The 24,493-nt window shown below is 53.4% G+C and overlaps 1 protein-coding gene across 3 annotated transcripts in view; it reads left to right on the plus strand.

Annotated features, from left to right (window-relative positions):
* Positions 1-24,493, plus strand: part of COL15A1 (collagen type XV alpha 1 chain) — a 102,188-nt gene that overhangs the window by 45,821 nt on the left and 31,874 nt on the right. For all 3 annotated transcript variants that reach the window (XM_070595948.1, XM_070595946.1, XM_070595947.1), the window contains 13 exons: positions 2,408-2,563; positions 3,886-4,038; positions 6,603-6,752; positions 7,239-7,382; positions 12,838-12,897; positions 14,065-14,163; positions 15,338-15,463; positions 16,007-16,069; positions 21,819-21,854; positions 22,251-22,391; positions 22,585-22,653; positions 23,474-23,509; positions 23,615-23,698. In XM_070595948.1, the coding sequence (XP_070452049.1) occupies positions 2,408-2,563; positions 3,886-4,038; positions 6,603-6,752; positions 7,239-7,382; positions 12,838-12,897; positions 14,065-14,163; positions 15,338-15,463; positions 16,007-16,069; positions 21,819-21,854; positions 22,251-22,391; positions 22,585-22,653; positions 23,474-23,509; positions 23,615-23,698 (1,317 nt within the window). The remainder of the gene's footprint in view (positions 1-2,407; positions 2,564-3,885; positions 4,039-6,602; positions 6,753-7,238; positions 7,383-12,837; positions 12,898-14,064; positions 14,164-15,337; positions 15,464-16,006; positions 16,070-21,818; positions 21,855-22,250; positions 22,392-22,584; positions 22,654-23,473; positions 23,510-23,614; positions 23,699-24,493) is intronic.

Consider the following 24,493-nt stretch of genomic DNA (forward strand, 5'->3'; position numbering starts at 1 on the left):
GTAGTAGATTTGTTTGCTGGATGGGGACTTGTATTGGGCACTGAGAGGACCCCCAGGGTTTTAGCTGAACATCATGGAGACTGCCTCTCTCCTGCTGGCAAAGAGGAGGCAGGGGTCCCAGGGCCCCACTGGCTCTCCATGGATGCTCCAGGATAGGGGGAGGAGAGGCAGCAGAAGCTGGTCCTCACGCCTGCCTGGGGATGAACGTCTGTCCTCAGCACAGCATCGCCTCCCTCCCGCTTGCCTCTGAAGATGCACAGCCTCTCTGCCCTGAGAGCCCCTTCCACACAGAGCAGATTAACTGCAGGTGTGTCTCCTCTGTTGCTCGGTAATTGGCTTTTCATCGGCAAAGCCAATTTTTTTAAATGGTGGACACAGTAGGGTGCCACATTAAAGCAAGTGCATTTTTCCTACCAGGGCCTCTGCTAAACACCCATAGTGTCAGCTCATTCTTTCTACTCTCCTGAGATGAAAACTCAGGCACTTATACTCTCCCCATCACTCTCTGGTAACAGGCTGTTTTCACAAGTATTTTCAAAGTCCAGTCCTGCATAATATCAATCAATAAAAATACAAGTGCAACCCAGCCAGGGACGGGAGGCACGGTTAAGGATTCCCTCTCTATTTTTTTTTTCCTGAGGAAGAGTTGCTCTGAGCTAACATCTGTGCCAATCCTGCTCTGTTATTTTGTATGTGGGACCCCTCCACAGTGTGGCTGGTGAGTGGAGCAGGTCCGTGCCCGGGGTTCCGAAGCTGCGAACTCCGGCAGCCGAAGCAGAATGCATAGAACTTTAACCACTTGGCCACAGGACCAGGCCCCTCTCTATTCTCTTACTGCTTTTTCCTCCCTTTCATGACCTTCCCAGCCCCCTCCTGCTGGAACTCTCTCTCGTGGGGGCTTTTGTGATTCTTCAGAGGTTGTCCTGCAGGGGACCTGGGACCCAAGTTCCGTTGTTGGCTTTTAGCTTCTGCCTGGGTGTCCACCCCACTGGTCACCCTTGTCCTCTAGGTGGCCCCTTGAGTAGACTCCATTTCCAGATGGCCTTAGCTGGCTCCCTTTGGAGGTGTCATGTCTGGTCTAACTCCAGGAAGACGCAGCAGGACTGACCTGTCTCTTTCTCTGTCTCTGTCTCTGTCTCCACTCTGGGTCTAGATGGCTCCTGCTTTCACCTTTTGTATTTCCATGGAGAGAATCAGGTACCAGTCCCTTTGTGTCCCAAATTCCCAGGACTGCATATCCAGCTCACCAAATGGTTTGTAGTGGGGAGAGGGGAGAGGAGAAGCCACAGCTCACAGAAAAGTCTCTCCAAAGGAATTCATCCTCTCATCATTCAAGCTCAGAGTGAACCTCACCCTTTCTTACATGGCCTGGAGACAGGTGATGGGCTGATGCTGGTGAAACCGATTCTGTTTCACGTCTCAGCAAGTCCCACCCAGGTGGTCTGGCTCCTTCTTTAGAATCTGGAGGTTACCTGATGCCTGTGGGGTTGTTCTTGCCTTTGGGGCTTTAGTTGACATTGAGTTAGAAAGAGTCTCATTTTAAAATCCTGTGATATCATCGTTTCTCTATTTTAGGGGGATAATTCTGCAAGGACTTAATAGGTTATATGAAAGAAGGGTTCTGTGGTCAAATAAGTTTGGGAAAAGTTCCAGTCCATATTCCTCTTATTATAGGCTCTGAGAAGTCCTGCAGCAAGGAAATCTGTCTCCAACTTTGATCACCCTAGCGTTTTTAGTATCAAAAAGAATTACTTTTTGGAAAAAAAAAAAAGGAAAAACCCAAAATTAAGAAAAAAAAACTTTGGAAAACTGAAATAAAGTATAGTCAGCTAGGTGACACCAGCAGCCAAAGGCTGCTCTCTGTTGCCATTTCCCACATCTGCTGTGTAACCTTCAGAGAATCTGCCTGTGCATTTCCCGAGGAAACTGAGTCACAGGGAAGGTGAAGATGCAGGGGTGTCCCGTCTGGAGAAGGCTGAGAGGACGGGTTGCTCCCTCTTCATCTCCAAAGCCCCGTCCTGGGCAGATGCATTCGACTTGTTCTTATGGCTTCTGGATGGGCACCTAGGGGAGGTTGCGGGGAGGCAGACGTGTCTGGATACAAGTGTCTGGAGCTGGAGCAGACTGACTCAGGGGACAGTGATCTGGTCACTGGCGTGTGCAGACGGGCCCTTGGAATCTTACAGGAGACAGGTGCCTTGCAGTCTCTCCTGCCCCTGGGATTCTGTGATTCTGGGACTGTCGTGGAGCTGGGGTGATGTCACAGATAAGGAAGTGCTTTGAGGGAAAGAAGTTACGGAAATGCAAGTTGATGGAGGGGCACACAGCCTGTCTTCTCCAGCCACAGGCACGTTGATCAGGGCCATGGGCCCATTGACATGGTCCCCTGTGATGCCCTTGTTTCCAGGGTCCCCATCCTGAAGAAGGTTTGGCAACGACGGCAGCAGCTGGGGAGGCCGAGGTGCCCGTCAGCACTGCCGAGGAAGCAGAGGCCAGCGGTGTGCCCACTGGGGGACCCACCCTCTCCACGTTCACTGAGGACCCTGGGGAAAGGGTCACTCCGGTAAGTAGCTCAGAGCGCATGCTCCGTATCACCTGCTTCCGGGAGATGGTGAGCGTCTTGGGTGGGAGCTGTCACTGGCCTTCCTCATCTGTCTGCAAAATTCAGCATGACATCCTGGGGCCGTGTCCAAGCAGACACTGATTTGGAGGCTGAGGCACGTGTTGACTCATCCAGCAGGTGTTCGTGGAGCGCTGTGCTGTGCCAGGCACTGGGGAACTAGGGTAGACCCGCTGCCTGGGGACAGAGCGGTAAGAGGTGCGATAGGAGAAGCACAGGATGCTCTGGGAGCACAGAAAAGGGGCCCAGAACTGGCCTCAGCGGTCCAGGAAGCCCTCCTGGGGAAAGGATGCTGGGGCGAGACGGAGGGGGCAACTGGAAGGAGCCTAGCAGGGGGAAGTGAGGCAGGCGTTCCGGGAGGTGGGCCGGCAGGCGCAAAGGCCTGGAGGCATCAGTGGGAACATACAAAGCCCAGAGAAGTGCAGCAGACCTGCGGGGTCAGGGGTGAGCAGAGGGTCGGGCAGACCTGGCCTGAGAGGCCTCTGAGAGCGCGGAAGCCATGAGGAGCTTGAGCATATTCAGCAGAAATGGGGAGTCACTGAAGAGTGGTAGACAAGAAGTGACATAGTCAGAGTAGGATTTTAGAAAGATCGCCTGGCCTCCTGAGTGGAGAAAGGATGGGAGAGGCAAGCCTGGAAGCAGGGGGTGGGTTTGGAGGCTGTGTTGGCGTCCGGGCGAGGACTGGTGTTGGCTCCCTCTGGGTGTGCTCAGCAATGTCAGATCCTGTCAAGAGTTCCAGTGAGTAAAGGCCTGAAAAGCATCCATTGGATCTGTCACGATGACCACTAGTGACCTTGGGGAGGGCAGTTTTAGGGATGTGGGGGGTGGAAGCCAGAGAGCACTGAGCTGGGCGAGTGAGGCCAGGAAGTGGTTCGTGAGGCAAGCCACCCCCTCAACAAGACAGCTGTGCATTCCGAGGCCCCGGGTTCTGTCCCAGCACCACGCCTCAGACACCCAGTGCAGGCTCCGCCTTCGGGAGTTGTGGATGTAGGATGACAGGGACTGCTGGTGAGCACCACGTCACTGAGGTCGGCAGGGAGCAGCCGGGTGAACTGCGCATGCGGCATGGTGACAAGGGGCTTGCACCCTGGGGGGTGTGTAAGGTCCATGTTTCTGTGTGGGTGCCACACTGGGGACAGCGGAGTGAGGGGAGGTCTTGGATGCACAAGCGCTTTGAGGATGAGGGAGCGACAGGACGCAGGAGCAGGAGGGGCCCCACTGCCTGCTGCCTCCAGCCACAACATCTTGCAACATCTTCCATTCAGGGTCTGGACACCGAGGAAGGTTCGGCAGCAACAGCAGCCGAGGAGGCTGAGGTGCCCATCGGCACTGCCGGGGAAGTAGAGGCCGACACTGTGCGCACCGGGGGACCGACCCTCTCCACGTCCACCCAGGACCCCGGGGAAGGGGTCACGCTGGTGAGGACTGTATAGAGCTGGAAGGTTGAGGTCGTGGCGGGAGCAGATCCTGGCCTGCTCAGAGGCCAGTCTTCCTTCTGTCCAGCAAATCCAGAGGAGCCTGGATGGGGAGGGGGCACCTCTCTGACCGACTACTCCCTCAGAGGTCGCGTTTGCCAAGACCCCGGCAAGCGCGTGGTGAAGCCTCTGGAGGCTTGGGGGCTGCGCAGGCTGATGGGGAGCTGGCCCAGGGCAGGTGCGTGCAGCATCGGCAGGTGGGAGTGAGTCCCAGGGCTGATGCGGGAGGCGGGAGCCAGCGTGGAGGAGAGGGGATGGAGGGCACAGCCTCGGCCTGTTTCTGGGAGCGAGCAGAGGCTGTTAGAGGGCAGTGGAGGGTCAGGTCAGGGTGCAAGCAGGCTCCAGCAGGTCCAGGGGCACAGCCAGCCCTTCTCAGCCCTCTCCTTAGGCAGCGTGAGGACACTGTTCCCAGCTCCTGAAGACAGTACGAAAGTATTCCAGGACACTTGGCAAGTCTGTCCCTGTAATGTCATTGTAATGGATGTCCTGCAAGTTCTTCAGACTCGACTGATTCAAACCGACACTCGTTTCCACTCCTGCGTTCCCACCTCAAATGAATGGAACCATCACCCTCAGCTGTCTAATCCAGAACTCTCTTCCCTCTTCCTTACTTCCCACATCCCATCAAGCGCTGAGTCTTTCTGATTTTTCTGCCTAAACACATACGGGCCGGCCCACTTCTATCCTTCTTGAGTGCTGGCCCCCTGGACTGAGCCACTGCATCCCCAGCCCAGAAGGTGGCGAAGGGCCCCGCCTGGCTGCCTCCGTCCTCTCCCCTGACTCCTCCTGGTGGGAGCAGCCCTGTGTGTGGAAGATCCTGCTCCCCCACCTGGCCCGCAGGGCCTTGCAGGGTCTCGCCTGGCCAGCCTTGCTGACCGCATCTTGGGCCACTGTCTCCACGGCTCTCAGCGCTCCAGCTCACTGCCCTTCTTTCAGTTTCTTTTTTTTTTTTTTAAGATTGGCAACCTGAGCTAATGTCTGTTGCCAATCTTCTTCTTGTTTTTTTTTTCTTCTTCTCCCCAAAGCCCCTCCGGTACATAGTTGTATATTTTAGTTGTGAGTGCCTCTAGTTGTGGCGTGTGGGACACCGCCTCAGCATGGCCTGATGAGTGGTGCGATGTCCGCGCCCAGGATCCGAACGGGTGAAACCCTGGGCCGCTGCAGTGGAGCACGTGAACTTAGCCACTCGCCACGGGGCCGGCCCCTCTTTCAGTTTCTTGAATGTGCCTCTTTCCTCCTGCCTCAGCGTCTTCCTATCCCCTCTGCTCTCTGCCTTGAACCCATTCTTCCTGCCTGCCCCCTCTAGTTCCCGCTCGTGCTTCAGAGTCCAGCTCAGACACCACTTCATCAAGGAGGTGTCGTCCCGGACTGTGAAGTCTCCCCACAGACATTCACGCTTCCTCGAACTTCTCCTTGGCAGCCCTCCTCATAGTTGTAATTAATGATAAACTTGGTAAATAGTCACCTCCGGCTCCCTGCCAGCCTGTGGGCTCTGTGAGGACAGCGACTGTGTCCAGCTTATTCACCGCTCTGTCTTCATCCCTGCGAGTGGTGGGCACTCAGTGGACAGTGGCTGAATGGACGAAGGGCGGGGGTTGTCCGGCCATCACGTGTCAACAGCACTGGCCTCGGAGGTCTTCCCACACACCTGCTCCCAGCCTTTCACCTCCGGGCTGACGTCCGTCCAGGGAAACCTCACAGTGGGGAGGGGATGCCCTGACCAGCTGACAGCTCTCCAGGCCCCCTGGCAGTTACATGGATTCTTGTGTTTTATTTGGGGAGGAAGCTTGTTGCTGAGCTAACATCTGTGCCAGTCTTCCTTTATTTTATGTGGGATGGCACCACAGCGTGGCTTGACAAGCGGTGCTAGGTCCACACCGGGGATCTGAACTGTGAATCTCCGGCCACCGGAGCAGAGCGCACAAACTTAACCACTGCACCACCGGGCCAGCCTCTACATAGGTGATTTTAATTAACAAAGTGGCCGTCACCACGTTCTCAGCCTCCTTCTCCTTCATCTCTCATCCTTCATCCTTGTCCTTCATTCCCACCCCAACACACACACACACACACACACACACACACTTTAAAGGCAAAGAACTTGTCACAGGGTGAGAAAACTAGGCACCAGCTCCCAGTTCTACCAAGTCGTGACTCAGTAGAAACTAGAACTTAACCAGCAGAGCTGTCTGGAAATAGAAAGGCTGCCTGTGAAGGTGGTGAGCTCCCCGTTACTGAAGGTGTGCAAGCTGAGGCCAAAGCACTTAGCAGAGATGTGCTGGAGGGGACTCTCGGGCAAGGAGGGTGCATTCTAACCTGAGAGGTGCCTTCTGACCTGGAGGTCCAGAGTCTGCGGGCTGAGGCGTGGGCTTCAAAGAACAAGGGGAGGGGGGCTTTCGCAACGCCAGTCATCTGATAGCCGCGCAGTTTCTACCCCGCAGCCACGGGCCCCCTGAACCAGGGTTGTGGACAAGGCGGCACCAGCCCTCATCCCAGCTTTGTTTCAGGGTCCAATCAGTGAAGAAAGTTTGACAACAGCAGTAGCTGCAACAGAAGTGGCCCTCAGCACCTTCGAGGAAGAGGAGGCCAGCGGGGTCCCCACAGATGGCCTGGTTCCCCTCACACCCACGGTGCCCTCTGAGCAAGTGGTCCCTTCCGTAAGTGTCTCCGAGCGTCTTCTTCGGCTCACAGCGGGGAGTGAGGTCAGGGTCATGACAGGAGCAGTTACAGGCCTTCCCAGAGGCAAATGCACACTCAGCTTGGTTAGAGCGCATGTCTGGGTAGGCCCCGACTGGAGGGACGCAGGGTGCAAAGGGAGGAGCGTGACAGGGCCCAGGGAATCAGGTTTCTGTCCTGAACCAGCTACCTCCCAGCTTTGTCCAGGAAGAGCTGTCTCAGAGAGTTGTCCAAAGTCAGAAGGTGTTGCTGGGGGAGGGGGGTATCAAGGAGATTCGTGTTTCAGAAGGGGATGCGCGAGTCTGTGCTTCCCTGAATGTCTTGGGGGCAATGACAGTTGTGGGTGAGAAAGCGGTTTGAAATTGGCTGGCGCCACGGAACTGACCATTGCCAAAGCTCACCGGCAGCCGTGTGCACATCGTGTCGTGGGTGAGGGGACCTGATTCCTCTTGCTGGTTTGCTTTCAGGGTCCTGGTGATGAAGAAGACTTGGCAGCAGCCACGACGGAGGAGCCCCTGACAGCGGCGGGGGCGGAGGAGACGGGCGGCGCCCTGCCGGAGGGGCCTCCGCTCCCCATACCCACAGTGGCTCCTGAAAGAGGGGTCACTCCGGTAAGTGGCGTCGAGGCGTGAAGATGGACTTGGCCTGTCTCACAGACCAGGGAAAGAAAGGCCGGAGTCCTGGGAGGGGCCTGCCCTGGCCTTCTCAGAGGTGGGTTTTCATTTTTGGTTCGCAAAATGCCCACTTTGGGCTTTTGAGGGGCCTCCAACCTGGGAACACACAAAGAAGCTGCAGTTTGTAGAGGAAAAAGCAGGAAGTGAAAATCTGGGGCACCTAGATCTTGGCTTTGTGTCCCAAATGGCCCTGGAACTGAAAAGAGAACTTTCTAACGGCAGAACTGTCCAAAGATACAGATCCTCAAATGTCAGGACGCCCGTCCTGGAGGGGACCTTGGCAGACTTGGCAGGGACCACAGAGGGAACGGAAGCATCAAGGGGGGTGGGGGTGACCTTCACGTCACTTCTACATGAGTTTCTGTGATTCTGGGCTGCACCTATGCCACCTCATGCAAATCCCTTCATTTCTTTGGGCCTTAGTTTCCCTGTCTGGAGGAGGGTGAGAGCGTGCAGGTCAGGGAGGGTTTGGAGAGCTCTGTACATGGTGACGGGGCCGTCACCACTTAAGGGCTATAGCTTTGTCTTTTAGGAATAGGAAACCCAGAGCTGATCCTTAGCATGGGCTTGTGTGAACCAGAGAATGAAATTGCTCTTCAAATATCAGTATTTTTAAAGGTAAATATTCCATTGGTACCAGCTTGGGCACGTCGGTTCCCCTAGTAACATTTGGTTGTGTGCACTTTCAAAGCCTTCACTCAAGCTACAGGCGTGCGGTCCCTCAGCCACAGCGCTCCAGGGCTGGCCCGTGAGGGGAGGGGCTGCAGACGGGACACGGAGAGCCCCCTGGGAGCCCTGAATGCCCGTTGCTCACCGCCTCTTCCGGGGGCCCAGCGGTCACCCAGCATGGCTTCCTGTCCCTTTAGTAGAGCTGTCATTCATTCACTGACTTGCTCATTGACTTGATGCATAGCAGCTCAGGGCCTCCGTCCAGACACGTGGAGGTAGAGATGAATATGACCTCGCTCCTGTCCCCCAAGGAATTCACAGTCAAGGGGCAGCAAATAAGCTGTTTGCACTGACATTTATTAAGCACCGTGTTGCAAGTTTACCTGATTCTATTCACACCACCACTCTCAGTACCAGGCGAATGATCTCCCTTTGACAGGCGAGGGAAGTGAGACTTGGAGAGGTAAAGAAAGCTGCCCGCCGGGGCCCGCCTCCAAGAGGCAGAGCCAGGAGTGGGACCCAGGCATGCTGGCCTGCAGGGCTAATGTTCTCGAGCTTCCCTGAGAGTGTGATTTGGTGGAAAGGCCCCAGCCTGGGAGCCGGGCGGCCGAGGTCCCCCTTGTGGGGGTGCCACTGACTTGTGGTGTCCTGAGTCCCGGTGTTACCATCTATCAAAGGAGGGAGGTGAGCGGGAGCTCTGGTTCTTAACGCTGTCTGCATCTTAGAGACACCTAGAAAGCTCCTAACACTGCAGGTGGCCGAGGCCACTGCCAGACCAACCAGGGAGCCCCTAGTGCGAGGGCTCAGCTGCCCAAGAGTCTCTACTGGGCAATAACACAGAATCCACCCGGCGGGCCGTGATGCCTGGGCACTGCCTCACACGCTGTGACTTCCGAAACTGACTCCCTGCTCTTCTGCTCCTCATCCCGATGGATGTGCAAAACCCCCAGACCACGTCTCCCCACGCTGACGCCATGTCTCGGGCAGCAGTACTGGCTGGCCACGCATCTTTACATAAAGCCAGTTCTCCTCTTTCTTCTCCAAGAACTTTTTGTTATGGAAATACTAAAAATTCACAAAAGGACTTAGAATAGTATAATAAACCCCCTACATACCCATCACTCAATTTGAACAATTATCAACATTATGCCCATCATGCTTTATCTGTTCTATCTGCTACCGCCATCTTTTTGGAGCAGAGGGGAGGGGTAGGCTGGAGTATTTTAAAACTAATCCCAAACATCAGATCGTGTAACTCATAAATACTTTCATGTGTATTGCTGAAAGGGTGATCTGGGACCTTTTTTTATCCTTAGCCACAAGGTCATCCATCACTGCTAATGATGGATGTCATTATCCCTCTAACAAAGTTCACAGCAGTTCCACCATGTTATCTAATGCCCTAGTTGTTAAAAAAAACAAACAAAAAAAACCACCACGCCTTTTTTACAGTTGGTTTGAACCCACTGCGTTGGGTTGATGTGTCTCTTTCAGTCTCTGACTGTCTCCCCCCGTCTTTCTCTTTCTGCCGTTGATCTGTTGGAGAAACTGGGTCAGTGTCCCTGGATCCTTTGCGTTTTCTGCTTTGAGAAGTTGGCGCCTGCTGAGACCAGCTGTGCTGGGTTCTGTGCCGATGGGCTTCCTACTTCTGAGAAGTTCTTTGTCGACACATATTAACAACCACCCAACTGCATATTGTTGACCCAGAAACTTCTGTTCTAAGAATCGAACCTAAAGGAGATGCTCTGATATGTAGAAAGGCTTTGTGTACAAGAGTGCTAATCTCAGTATTGTCCATAAGAGAAAAGACTGGACGTGGTTTAACTAGCCAACAATAGGGGTTTAACTGAATTACAGTATATTCAATAATGGAACCTTCTGTAGCTATGAAAATTATACTTATTAGGAGTATTTCATGATGGGGGGAAGAAGCATATAATGTTAAGTGAAAAAAAGCTGGTTTTAAAGTTGAGTATATTGTGTCCTAAATAGTCCTTAGCTATTTAAAAATAGACACATACAAAAACGGTGGAAGGAAAGGCCCTCCCTAAATGTTAGCAGTGTGTCCTCACAGTGGTAGAACTGTGGGGGTTGGTGGGCTCCTAATGCATTTTGGTGTCCCCACTATGGGGGCTCATCACTTTTACAGTGGGATTTTCAATGTTCTAAGGTGGGGGATGCCATGGGGAGTGAGAGATGGAGAGAGAGGAAGGAGAAGGGAGAGACAGACGCACGGTATTTCATCCTGGCACAGAACTGAGGACCACAGATCTCCCAAGTGCCAGTGTCAGGGATCTGCGATGAGCTGAAATGGACGCCCTGTCCTGAGCAGATGGTTTAAAAGCACAGCAGGGACAGTCAAGAGAGCACCCACTCTGGAGTATCTTCAGGGTCATTTTGAATCTCAGAGTCACCCAAGGCAGTGGGTGAGAGGGGCGTCCAGGCCTGGCTCTGCCACACACCTGTGGCGAGTTTCTTCACCTCTCTCTCTCAGTTTACTCATGCATAAAATGAAGATCATAGTACCTACCTCTTGCTTGTGAGGATGAAATGACTTAATACATGGAACACTTTAGCTAGCATATAGTACACACTCAACCAATTAAGTATATAGAATTATTTTGTACATGAGGCACAGAGAGGGTTAGGAGTTTAGTCAAGGTCACACAGCATTCAGGAGTCAACTAGGGGTCAGTGCCTTGGTGTCTGGACTTTCTCCCTTTGTTTTCTGCACTATCCACAACCACCCATCTTCAGACATGAGCCAGAAGTTGGTCAGCAAAGCCCACGTGGTCCAAATGAGCTCATGCCATTTCTAAGGTCTTCCCACTAGTCATTTGGCAAATACTTAGCAAGAGCCTATATCTGCTGGGTGCAGGCGGCTAGCAGCAACTAGATAGCCACATCGTTCTCTTCATGGGGCTCGCTGTATCCAGCCCAGAGCGAGCCCCCTCATGCCCAGCTCACTTACCAGGACCAGGGACCTCATCAGAGCAGAGCAGCTCCATGTCCCAAAGCCATGGGCCAGGTTTTAACCACATCTTCTTGTTTTAGGCTCAGGACGTATGGGGATGAAACGACAGGTTAGGCCCAAATGAGAAAAGATTGGCACTGTGACCATTCTGGAGAACACACTGGCTCTGATAAAGTGCCCTGGGCATGTTGTTTGGGGTTAATTGAATCAATTCTGATCAAGGGAATAGCAGAAGCAGTAAGAGGATGGAGCTCAGAAGAGATGGAATGGAGAGTCTGGGAGAATCGCAAAAACAGCACGGGGCTCAGTTCCGGTCAAGACTCTTATGGACTGGTGACCTTGATCAAGTCCCTTGACCTCCGCAGGCCTCAGTTTCCTATCTGTAATCAGAGGGTCCTTCCACGTCTGGCGTTCTGTGTCTAGGCTCCTGGCTCTGCCCCTGGTTTTCTCCCTGGGAAAGCAGTGGGCAGGCAGGAGCTTCAGGGGACCGCAGACCGGGGTTTGCTTCTTAGTAGCTGTAGGAGTCCAGAAAGGTCTTTACCACTTCTTTGCTCCAGTTTCTCCACTTGTAAAATGGGGGTGGCGATGACGACCCCACGAGGGAGTAGCCGGAATGAAATGAGGTGATGTTTGTGGACATCCTTTGTCTGGTGTCTGTCACTGCAGAAAAATAACAAATTCCTCTACTGAAGCAACTGGTGACATGAAACTATTGCCGAGGGGATGTGCCCCCAGCCACTTGGGCCATGGCCCCCAGGAGCCCCACATCCTGGGCAGTGCGCCCCGGAGCCTGCTCTGGCCATAGGGGACCCTTCCCATCTCCACTCTGGCCCTGGTCCCCTGCCCTCCTCACCCCCCCCCCCAGGGCTGCACTGAGGCTGTCCCGGGGACAGAGGGTGCTCCAGCCCTGGGGCTTCACCAGGCTGCCGTGGGGTAGAGGGAGGGGAGGCCTGGGTCTGGGGAGGGGGGTCTCTCCACTCTGGCCGCCTCTGTGGCCTTCAGATGCCAGCAGGGTTCTGGGGACAGAAGGGGTGTCTGAGAGAGGGCATCACACCACACAGTTTTTATGGGGTTTCACTGTCCATGTTTCCATTCCTTTTAGTGGCTCGGGCCATTCTGTCACCTTATTTGTCAGGACTGCCATTTCTCTGGACCCTTTTTGACAGCCAGAGTTCCCCAGGATGCCACCTTTCTCATTTTCGTCTCCTTCTCCTTTCCAAATGGCTGGTCCTGTCACTCTGGAAGGTCTTTCCTGAGCACCAGCCGCGGGCCAGGCGCTGGGACCTGGAGCTGACTCATGCACCGAGCCTGTCCTCCAGGGGCCACGGTCCCAGGAGGCACATTCTGAGCAATAAAGGCCCCGGAAAGGCTACAGGGCTGGTGGGAGGGGTGGGGTGGCCAGGGCGGGCTTCCATGGAGACCATCTTGGGCGTGGACATCAGTGCTCCAGCAGGACCCAGACCCGGGGGGAGTCCCCGGTGACAAGAGGGGTGTGTGTGCAACAACTGTTCATGCTGCTCCGTTCCTTCCACCATACCCGTCCACCCCACCAGTGTGATGTGGAACCACTCAGTGGGGTTCCTGAGTCCCAAGTGGGACATGGTACCCCCTGGGCTGGCTCATAAAGAACAGTGCCCTCTTTACCTCTGCATAAGCCTGATCTTAGAGATGAGCACGGTTTCTACAGAGAGGAGAAGGGACAGTGGGAGGCGGTGCCCAGTGCTCCACTGACCGTCTTGTTCTCTTTAGGGTGGAGCTGAGGAGGTACTTTCTGGCCCCCCTGGAACTGCTGAGCCTGCCGGACCCACGGTGAGATTCCCACCCAGACTCATCACACGCACAGTGAGCAGGGGCCGGGGATGCGGGAAAACAGCCACAGGCGGATTCTTCCTGACGGCCCAGAGTGCCTTCCAGTCAGCTCAGGGCTCTCGCCTCCTCAGAGCCCTCAGGGAGCTCAGGAGCAGGATCTGTTTACGTCCTGTTTATATCCTGCGCTCTCAATGGCCCATGGGTCCCTCAAACTCAACTTGTCCCAAACTGGACTCATCGCCACGCCCCAGCCCTCTCCTCCTGCAGGTTGCCATCTCTGAAACGGCACTCCATCTACCTGGCCGGCCACCGAGAGAGAACCAGGAAACGTCTTCGGGTGGCCCTCCCCCCATCCAGTCAGTCCCCGAGTCCCCAGTCTGGTTGTGTAATGCTTCCTTGTCCCCCAGACAATGGCAACAGCCTCCCGACTGGTCTCCCCGCCTCCCTTCTCCCACCTAGACGCGCTGCCACCATCCTAAGCCAGCTCTAGCCCTAACCCAGCTCCGCCGCGGAGCCTCTCAGCTCGTGCTCCCCACACACCTTCCGTGACCGACTAGGCCTCGCCTGGTTCCTGTCTTCAGGAATTCACGACCAGAAAGGGCTTTTGGAAAGTCCATTTTGTTCTTTGGAGGAGGTGATGACCTTCACCGAATACGCACTGAGTGCCTCTCAGTGCCAGATCTTGTGGGGGACACGGAGTACCCAGGGGTGTCGCAGGATTGGCCAGACCCCTAGGAGTCCTAGTCCAGAGGGGCTGACAGGCACACATCTACTAAGCGTCAAGTCAGGTGGTCCTGGGACCAAATCGAGACCTCAGCAGAAGGAGAGAGGAATTCTGCCTGAAAGTGGGACAGGGAGGGCTTCATGGAGGCGGTGGCCATGGAACTGGGCCCTGAAGGATGACTAGGGATTTGAAAGGCGGGAAAGGAGGCTGAAGAGAAGATGGGGAAGAGTGTCGTATGTTTGAGGACTGGCTGCATGTTGGCTGCACAGCTGGAAGGTGGCGGGGGAGGAGGGTAGCTGTAGAGGAGAGTGGGAGAAAAGGCTGGAAGGAAAGTTGGCAGCAGCAATCAAGGGGCTGCAGAAAATGGGAAAGCTTTTGGTGACATGACTGTCCTTGGAGAGCGGCAACTGAAACCAGGGTGTGAGAATTTCTTCTCTCTGCAGGTGAGAGCGGAGGCTGAGGGCTCCGGCCTGGCCTGGGGCTTGGACCTCGGCTCTGGCTCTGGCTCTGACGACCTGGTGCGCAGCGAGGAGCTGTTGAGGGTGAGTGTGAAGGATGCACAGCCTGGGGCCTGGGGCTGCCTTCATAATAGTCCCCGAGGGAGGGCTGTGGGGCGGAAGCCAGGGGAAACCGGAGTGGCTACTACTGAGGATTGTTGAGGCTGGCGCGGGCTCCTGGGAGTTCATTATGCCTTTCACTCTACGTTTGTGTATGTTTGGCATTTCCCCCTTTGGTCAGTTCTGCTTTGTTTTGAGTGAGTATGACCGTTAGTTTATATTCAGGACCTTCATTTTCCACTTGCCTCACTTCCCTGGCAGCCTTCTCCAGCAGGCTGCTCCACGGCAAGTATGCCCGTGCCCTTCACCTCTACAACGTGGCTTATGCCCCACCCCCCTCCACCCCTTAACCGTTGCAGAGACCTGCTGGCCCCTTCTCTAGGTGCCATTTCACACTTTGGCTTCCAGAACCTTCTTGAAATCCTCCCTACCCTGAGGCAACCCCCCTCCCAACCTTCTAAGACCACTCCTTCTCCCTCTGTGTTCTTGCTGCTCACCTTCCTGCCCAAGCTGGGCCCCCCAGTCCCTGGCCCCCGATGAGCGCCTCCCTTCTCCAGCTGCAGCTGGTGCCTCTGTCCCTGGGTCCCCAACCTCCTCTGCAGCCCCTCCTCTGAGCCCCTCTGCTGGATCCCCAACCAGCAGGCTCCCCTCGGCTGCCCCTCTGCCCACTCGGCATGACAGGGCTGGAGGGTTCTGGGCCCACTCGATGAGTGGAACGGAGCCAGGTGGGTCTTCTAGGCTGCTGAGATCAGCCACACGCGCCAGGCTGAGAAGGCTAGACCACTGCAGGAAGATTTTTAACAAGGGTCAAAAACAGGTGGTTTTTGATGGACCTCTTCATTAATCAGAAAACTAAATTAGCCAGAGCTCCTCTGAAAATTCCAACGAATTGGATTTTTATTGGGAGAAAACAGGTTATAATGAGTCAGAAAGACCTGGATTCAAATTCCTGCTCTTCTAATAATTAGCTGTGAGCGTGTGAGCCCTAGAGCAAGTCACGTCATCTCACTGAGGCTCAGTTTCCCCATCTGCTAAGTGGGAACACCAGTCTCTACTTGGAGGGTTGTTGGAAGGAATGGAGAGAATGGGTGGAACATACATGCTCAGTGTACATTTATCCCCTCCCCCACTATTTCTTAACAGAGTGTCTGTTTTTTAGGGTCCCCCAGGCCCCCCAGGCCCACCTGGCTCACCTGGGATTCCAGGAAAACCAGGAACTGATATTTTCATGGGCCCCCCTGGATCTCCTGGAGAGGATGGAGCTGCTGGTGAACCTGGGCCTCCGGTGAGCTACTGAAGTCATCTGCCCCTCTCTGTGGCCACAGGGGGAGGCACACAGACTGCAGACTCCAGCGCTAAGGCTTGAGACGGGGAGCGAGCAGCCAGCTAACGTTTGTAAATAAATCTCCTCCTCAGCCCAGTCATTGCTAAGACTCATAAGAAGCAGCAGCCAAGAAAAAGATCTTCCCACACAGTGTTTTGCTGCTTTGTCTTAGTCAGGACAGGAAATACAGACTCATGTAGAATCTTGGAATCACAGGACATCAGTGCTGGGCTGGGGCGGGGGACCCTGAAACCATCTCATCCAGCCCTGCCGCTGACTCCCCCCCCAGAGGAGAAAACGCAGTCCAGGGAGTGAAGGACACTTGTCCCCAGGTGCATGGCCAGCAGTGGCCGAGCTGGGGCCAGGGACTGGCATTCTGCCATGGACCTGGCGCAAGGCCCTGGACCCATTGGCCTCTCCCGTCAGGTCCTTCTTGACCAGGAAGGGTTTGTATTTAATTCATATCAGGGATGTTGTGAGCTGATTGTCACCAATGTTCCCCAGGGCCCTGAGGGACAGCCTGGACTCGATGGAGCCTCCGGCCTTCCTGGGATGAAAGGGGAGAAGGTACGGGGAAGGCGGGAGGGTTTCAACACACGGGAGCCAGCGGCCCACGCTGCCTCTCTCTGACCTCTAAGCCTGACCTTGCCTTTTATGTGAATGACCTTCTCTAATCCCCTCCTGGCCCTCCCTGCTGGATGTCCCCGTCCTGGGGCTCTTTGTACCTAATCCTGTGCTCAGCATCTTCCCAGCGGCAGGGGATGGCGCTGCCATCTGCCCAGTCACCTGACTCAAAAACAGGGTCTTCTCTAACTCCTCCCTCCTCTCCCTTTCCTGCCATGATGCGCCCGTTGCCAAGACTGGCCGATCTGACGTCCACCTCTCACCTCTCTCTCACTCTGATCTGACAGTCATCGCTCCTCGCCGGCAGTGTGGTGTCAGGCTCTTTGCCGGTGCCCCCTTCTCCCCACCCACAGTCCAGCCTCCACCCACCTGCCCCCTCCATCTTCCTCCAGCAGGCTCCCACCAGTCACTGCGCACTCCCCTCTGCCTGCAGGACAGAACCCTTCAAGGCCCTTCCTGACCACCCTTTCTAGCTCCATCTCCCACTGCTCCCTCCCATGGCCTCCGGGCCAGCCCACCCTACTGACGTGCTCTGAGCTGCTCTTCCTCCGCGGCCTCCTGTTCTTTGCACACGCTTTTCTCTCTGTCTTGGCTGTCCTTTCCCTCTTCTCATTCTCCAAGGCCCAGTTCAGATGTATCCTCTAGGAAGCTCTCCCAACTCTTTCTGAGCAGAAAGCCCCCCTCCTGCCTCCATTTCCCATTAGCACACTGTTTGTTCTGCTGGGACCCCTCTTAGCCAATGACACTAAAGCTGTCAGCCCCCCTGTCTGCCCCCACCCCACCCTGACAAACATAGAGCCTGGCATTCTCCAAGTATCCTTAGAACCTAGCGGGGCCTCTGTGAGCCTTTGATGAATGAATGAAACGTCTTCAGGCGCCTTTTTAATCTTCCATTTCCCTCTCTTCGTTCTCTGAAGCCTGTCTCCTCTCCTGGCTGTAAGCCCCCGGTGGTGCTGTGGGGGTGGGGTTCCTGCCCCTACGTGTTCCCAGCCTGGGTGATGAGATAAGCTGTGTCCCCAAAGGGCTCCGATAAAAATAAGGTGTAAAGATAAGGCGAGACTCAGGCTAGTGATGTGGGGTGGGTTTTGCTGGGGTTCAGAGGAGGCAGGTCCCTCCCAGCTGGGATGGGGAGCAGGCTGGGGGGCTTTCTGTTTACCCCACCTGGATGAAGTCGTGGAAAATGCCTGCTCCCTAGACAACACCGTCTTAGCTGAACTGAATTTCCAGTTTCCATCAGCTCTCAAGTGTGCTTATTTTAATTGAAACAGTAACTCAATTTTCGTGGAAAGCTCATTTCTCAGAAAAAGGACAAAAGCAATTGTCAAGCTTTATAGAACTCATTTTACATGTACCAACTATTTCATGAGAAATTAAATTTTGCAGGAAACATCACAGACCTACACTCATCTTCCTGGTTGCTCTTACCAGCTTCCCTCCGCGCGCCACCCCCCCTGCCCCCCATGCTCCTCCCTTACTTACAAATACCCACGCCCACGTCAGCGCAGGGACACCCGCGCAGGCGCACTCCGCAAGTGCTGAGAAAGGCGCGCGCAGATCGGCAGGCTTGCCCAGGGTAATTGTTGGAGAAAAGTCACATTTTTTTCCTCCTGAAATTTGCTATGCTTTCTGGTCAAGTGAAAGCAGACTCCAGAAGGACTTGGAAATTTGTATCTGCAGAGCTCGAGGGAAATCTTGCACTTGACATTTACCTAAAAAATAAAAAGGTAAACCAAGGAGCATGGTCTAGATGTAAAATAACAAAAAAAAGTGCTAAAGAAAAAATCGAGCAATCGCAGGGATGTAACAGCACATGAGATCCAAGGATACAGTTGATCCTTGACTCCCTTCCATAGTCTCTCTTCCTCAGCTTGCACACCTCCAGTGACAAGGGGCTCATTCCCTGCCTAGGCCGTGCCTCCCATGGGTGCGTGGACACCTCAGGCTGCAGGGAAATCAGCCTGTCTTCTCACTTGCAAGACACATTGACCAGTCAGGGCAGTTGTCTGAAGTGGGGTTTTCCCTAAGGAATGAGGTCCAGTTTATTTGACTGGAAGAAAATATTATGTGTAATCATTATTTTCAAAGGTGGGATTGTCATCAAAATGTGAGTGGTCATTAGGCATTTGTCAAATAAGTTATTCTATGTTCGGTTTGATGATAGAAGTATTCCTCAATTTATTTTCACCAAATTAAGAGGAGCAGCTACTCTGAGATCTTTAGCCATGAAGGAACAGGCGAGGTGTCTCCTGCTTGCTCATCTCCAGGATGCTTCTGGAAAGGATGCTGAAGAATGTGCTGGGGACGGACCTCTGCAGAATTCCTTTCTGCTCTTGCCATTGCGGACTATGCCGTCCAGTTCTTCAGCACTTACCTAAGATTAACAGCCGTCGTTCTTTTCCTTCCTTTACAATCTGAATCGTTCACTGTATTCTTCAGTCTCAAAAGGTGCCAGGACACCCAGGGAGAAGAGAGTTCATGCTTTGACATTTTCTTCAGTTCCCAGAATTGCTGAGGAACACTGAGTTCCCAGTAACCGGTTTGAGTAATCTCACCCGGCTGCCGAAATGTCATTGTTTGACATCAGAAAACCAGCTTCTGTCTTTACTCTGAGATGTAAGAGAAATACAAGTAAATTATCATCTTCTTCCTTTTCTCCACATAATCTCAATTTGGCTTTGAGCAATTCTCTAAATCTTGCATGATAAAGAACAGGGTACCCCTTAAGAATCTGAGCTGGGAGCTGCTCTTAAGTAAGATCCAGTCATGGGTTGAGAGCTTGTGACTACTTGTTTCAATTACATGTTCTAATATTGGCCTGGTTTCCTATTTTATATCTTCTTTCATCATCATCAGATGTATTTCGTACAAAATCTGCATTATAGACCTCAGTAAACCGAATAGACCATAGTCTGTTGTAATGGTAACAAATTGAAGTTATCAGTGTAACAAGCATCACGAGCAAAACCAACAGACATCCACAAGGCGATAAGTTGCGCCATCTCAGATACCGCAACAGAAAAAAAAATCCGTGTATTTATTAGGTTTTTTGATGTTCCTGCATTATGAAGTCTAATGATGGTCTTAGCAAATCCAGTTACCGTAACGAGTAGAAATTTCTAATGAATTCTCAACCATGATTTTACAGCAGGCAGCTCTCCTACAACTCGTTCTTTCACAGCATTTTCATTGTAAAACTGATCTCTCCAGACTTCATCACCGCCAGACTAGCAGCTCTGCTGGTTGGAACTCCAGGATGGTGTGTAGTCCCACTGCACCGCGATTCTGTCACTGAGGCATGAAGTACACCTCTACCATCACCACTTCGGGAGTCTGAGATCTTTGCTGACCCTTTTAATTGGAGCTCCCACTTTTCACTCTGCCTGTTCACGTAAATTCCAATAAGATGAGCTCTTCCATCCCCAAGCTGATCTGCTCCTGTTGCAATATGATGGCCACCAAATCTGTGAGCCAGCGGAATGGGTCCCAATACTATGTCTTCACACGTACAAGCTGAATAAAATCATCTGCTCTGAAACAGATGACTCAAGGTCCAAAACATCTAGAACTTCCTTTGAAACTGCTGCAAGACCTGCTCTTGATTTGAAAGGAGTCAGGAAGTTAATTGAAAAAACAGAGTTTTTCATTTTATGAACGTGATTTTCTTTAACAGGGTCAAATGGCAACACAACATAAAATTTTCAGAGGGGAGAGTCCAGAAGTCAAGAGACGAGGCTAATTTAACTTCTGTTTTACAATAACTGTGACTGTGGTTTGACTTCTTACTGGAAAGAAGCATAAGGTTGGCACTTCCTCCGAGGTCAGATTGCGACAGGCAGCAGACGACGGCGTGGCTGGCTCACTCAAGAGAAGCAGACACAGAAACTGTAGCCTCCGGATTGGGCAGCAAAGTTGGAACCCGATTTTTTTGTCTCTGCTCTGGGTGGAAGGTCACGCTTAGTTTCTTCCAGGTCAAGCGGGCAGGCGGGGAAGTGATGGCCCAGCCACCACCGCTTCCTTCTGCCAGCATCCCTTCTCCTCCTGCCGCCCCATAATGTCCAGGGCGTCTGTAGCCTGATTCTTTCTGTAATTCTCTCTTCAGGTGAGAGAGAATTTCTTCTGTTAGTCAGCCCTTCTACAGAATTGTTCCTTGCAAATGGTTATATATTTTTATTTCTTTCTAATTGATTCTTTTCCATAAGCGCTGTTCCTATTTCATAGGAGTTTGTCCTTGTTTCATGGCTGTAGGATCCTCCTTTTCTCTCTGAGACTATATCCTGCGTACTTAGGACGCCTGCTTAACTCTGTTCCCTCAGGCGTCCAGTCCGTGTTGCTGTTGTTACTGCCATGCCTGCCCGCAGATGTGTGGTATTTCTTGCTTGTGTGTTTGCTTTTGTTGGAATCCCTCTTCAGTCTGTCTTCTGCCTCTGTTTGTACAGATTGCTGGGGAGTTGCAGGTTTCAGGAGGGGAGTGGGAGGAATGGGCTGTGCCATCAGGCAGGGCACCTCGTCAGCTGATCTTATGAGCTTGGGGTAGCCCTGGACCTCCCAGGATCCCCTAGCCCCCCGTGGCTCCACCCTTTCCCTTTGCGCCAACAAACTCTTGTTCTTGTGCTAGGAGTGGGAGTGGGAGGTGAGGGCAGATGGGCAGGACCCGAGGGCTGTCCTGCTCCAGAATGGTCCGCCTGTCTCCCTGTCAGAGCCATGCCGTGCTCCTGGCTGCCACCACCCTCTGCAGGATGCTTTCTCCCTGTGGCTGCTCTCCACCACCGAAGCCTCGGGTTTCAGCTTCCCACGTTTTTCCTTTGGCATTCCTCTCTATCTCAGGTTCAGGGTCGCTCACCATCTTGTTTTTGAGCATGACTATTTTGGAATTATCTGCTCTGTCATTTCTGTGCGTTTGATACATAATAACCGGTTGTCAGGGCCTTCTCTGTGGCCGTGCAATGCTGGCCTCTTCTCTTGCAGGTGCTTTTGTGGTGTCTTCAGATTCCCCAGCTGGGGGTCCCCAACCACAGTCCCTGGATGTGGGGCAGTGTCTCCTGGGGCTGACCACGCCTGACCATCAGCCCTCATTGGTCCTACCCACTGCTTAGAGCTCACAGCTGGCTTCTTCCTGTGGGATCCACGTTGAATCCCCTAGGAAACCTGTACCGTGGCCCATAGTAACCTGCTTTAGAGCAGCACCCCCCCCCCCCATTCTGAGGCCACTCCAGCCAGCTTTTGGTCTTTAGAATTTTCCAGAGGCGTGAGTCATCTTTCTAGATATCTCTAAAAGCCAAGGGAACACATATCAAGTTCTCGAAACCCCTTCCCTTGGCTTGAGTGGGGGAAGCAGCCCTTTACTTCTGTCGTGGGAGGGTTGGGGCAGGGACCACCCGGGACGCTGACAGCTCTCCAGGGCGTTCTTCCTCCACAGTCTCTCCTTGGTTAATCTTCAGCTTCTCCTTTTTATTCTTGAGCTGGGTAATGAGCTAACAGTTGACAAATGGCTTTGACAAGCCTTCAGCGTGGCCTGCCGAGTAAACTGGAAACTCCTGTAATGTCCTCAGCTTTGAGACACCAGCCGAAGCTGGGACGGGGAGTCCCATCTTAATATCCTGTCACTTAAGAGTCTGTAATTCTGTGCTTTCTTCTGAACATACCTCATGAGATATATATTAATTGGCTCTTGTTTTTTGTTTTTTGTTTTCAGGGAGCAAGAGGGCCTAATGGCTCAGTTGGTGAAAAGGTAAAAAAAAAAAACAAAAAAAACAGAAAGAGCTTTCTCCTCTTTCCTCCCCTTTCCCTGGGTTTACTGTAATTGGACTGTTGGGCTGGAGGATTGAACGAATCTCAGAGGAGCCGCTCAGGGAAGGCAGAGCCGCTGAGGTGGAGGGGAGCGAGTAGCCTGCGATGTGTCCTCCCCCTCCCGCTCCTCACAGACGCGCTCAGCTGGGTGCGTCAGCATCTCTCCGAGTGAGACGTCAGTCAGCCAGACAGCTGTTTCAGTCCCATTAGCAGTACCCATCAGAGAATCCATCAATCTAATTAAGTTCTGAGAACGATTTTCTGACTCAGGCGTGTATGTTGTTCCTTCCATGAGTGAACCCAGGCCCGGATAGTCAGCCTGTCCCCTTCCTTACAGGGTGACCCTGGCAGCAGAGGCTTACCAGGACCCCCCGGGAAGAATGGACAAGTGGGCACTCCTGGGGTCATGGGACCCCCAGGGCCTCCCGGACCCCCTGGGCCCCCAGGCCCTGGATGTGCAACGGGACTTGGATTCGAGGTACGTTGCCCCCTTTCTGTGGTTTAAGAACCGTGTGCATGAAGGACTGCTGGGCGGACCGGCTAACTGCCCGCCGGGCCGAGGGCAGAGGCCGCGCCCACTTCCCTCTGAGCCCTGGCCCCCTGCACCATACCCGGCTCAAGGAGGTACTCAGGAATTGGACCTGAAATTCCCGTTCTTCTTCCTTCCCTAGGATACCGAAGGCTCCGGGAGCATCAGGCTGTTGCATGAACCCAGAATCTCTGGACCAACAGCTTCAAGTGTGGGTTGACTTTTGAAATCTTTGTTTTGAGGGTTGTCCTGCTGTCACGCTGGAGTCAGGAGGCTGTAGGGTGCCCTCCTGGCTCTGCTCCTTTCAGAATTCACCCTCTCTGTGCCTCCTGCTTCCAGCTGTGCAATGGGGAGTCCAGATGCTCTTCACAGCTGGTTTCTTTGCAGCAGCACACAAGTTTTTCACAAAACATCATGTGGGAGAACTTGAAAATCATCTTTATCTCTCCCTCTCCAGTCCCTTACCATTAAGCATCTCTGCTTCATTGCCTCCTTCCTGCTGCCCCATTCGATACTCATACCTTGCCCGTTTCCAAACCCCGTGCTCCTGACAGGTGCCCGTCCCCCTTGGCGTCGAGTCCCCGGGAGGCGTTGTCCATCTTCTGCTGTAATACCTGCTCTCAAGAGGACCAGCCCCCGGGATCTCATGATCTTTGTCTCGTGGGATCCAGAGCTGAGCACTTCAGTTTAGGCCAGGCAGAGTCTCGCGGTGGGACCCAGCACAGCCCCATCCATGATCGGATAGGAGGACCCTCCCCCATCCTGCAGATGCAGAAGGCTCTGAGATGCAGGGTCAAGAGGACACTCACCCTGTGCTGGGAGAGGGCCTCTGGTCCTCTGGCTCTCGGTGAAGCGTTCCTTCCTTCCTAGTCTGGAAGAGGAATTTTCCCCTCATCTTTTGCTCCCATTGGCTGGGACAAAACCCATGAAAGAGCTTAGGGAGAGAGGGGAAGATGGGAGGATAGATGGAGAGTGAGCAAAGTGAATAGAAGAAAACCAAAGAATATTGATTTGTTTGTTTGTTTTGCCAGGGTCCCAAAGGAGAGAAGGGAGACCAGGGACCCAAGGTGAGGTCACGGATCAGAGGTGGGGGTGGGAGATATTTCCAGTCTGGCTCTAGGAGCATTATCCATATACAATGAACTTTTTTCTGCTCTCATTGCTGTATCCAGGGTGACAGAGGGATGGATGGAGCCAGCATCGTGGGACCCCCTGGGCCCCGGGGGCCACCGGGGCGCATCGAGGTCTTGCCTAGTGTGAGTATCATCCATGTCAGAGTGTGACTGTGTGTTTTCTGCCTTTGCTAAAGGAGAGAGAAGGTTGTCCACAACTTCAGGGCCTTCAGGGCTGCTGGTTATTCAGGGGGTACATAGCCGGCATCTGGCATTGGAGGGCCTACCTGTCAGCATGCCCCACTTGTCTGTTCCTACCCCAGTACCACTATTCTCTCACATAGTGCTTCTGGAACACTCTCTTCTGATTGGCAGCTGTTACAGTCAGAGGAATGGCTGTAACAGAGCTGTAACCAAGAGGCAAAGGAATATATGTGGGGGAAACAAGGTAGGAAAGACAGTTTGGGATATGAGAAATCAAGGAAGACTTTCTGGAGGAAGTGTCTTTGAGCAGGGACTTGAAAGCTGAGAAGGACTTTACCAGGTAAGCATGGAGGACAGGACTTCTGGACTTCAGGTGGCAGGACACTCTGAGCCAAAGCACAGAGTAGAAAAACATGGTGTGTCTAGGGCACAGGGAGCTGATGGCCATGGGCGGGCGGGGGGGAGGGGAGTGCGCATGGAGAATAATGGAAATTTGTAGAGAAGAGTGGGATGTAGGCTGGGACCAGATCACGGTCCATTTAATATTAGGACATCACATTTGGAAAAATCAGGGCCCTTCTGAGAGAAATGATGTCATACTGGTAGATGACAGACAGGCTCACATAACTGGAGAAAGGATGACTAGTAAAAAATTCTGATTAAAAAGTACCAAGGGTGGGTCAGGGCTGAGGGAAAAAGGTCATCTCAGGTGCTTCTGGAGGAGGGGTCGTGGCC

The sequence above is a fragment of the Equus przewalskii genome, chromosome 26, assembly GCF_037783145.1.
Source record: "Equus przewalskii isolate Varuska chromosome 26, EquPr2, whole genome shotgun sequence".
Classification (NCBI taxonomy): Eukaryota; Metazoa; Chordata; class Mammalia; order Perissodactyla; family Equidae; genus Equus; species Equus przewalskii.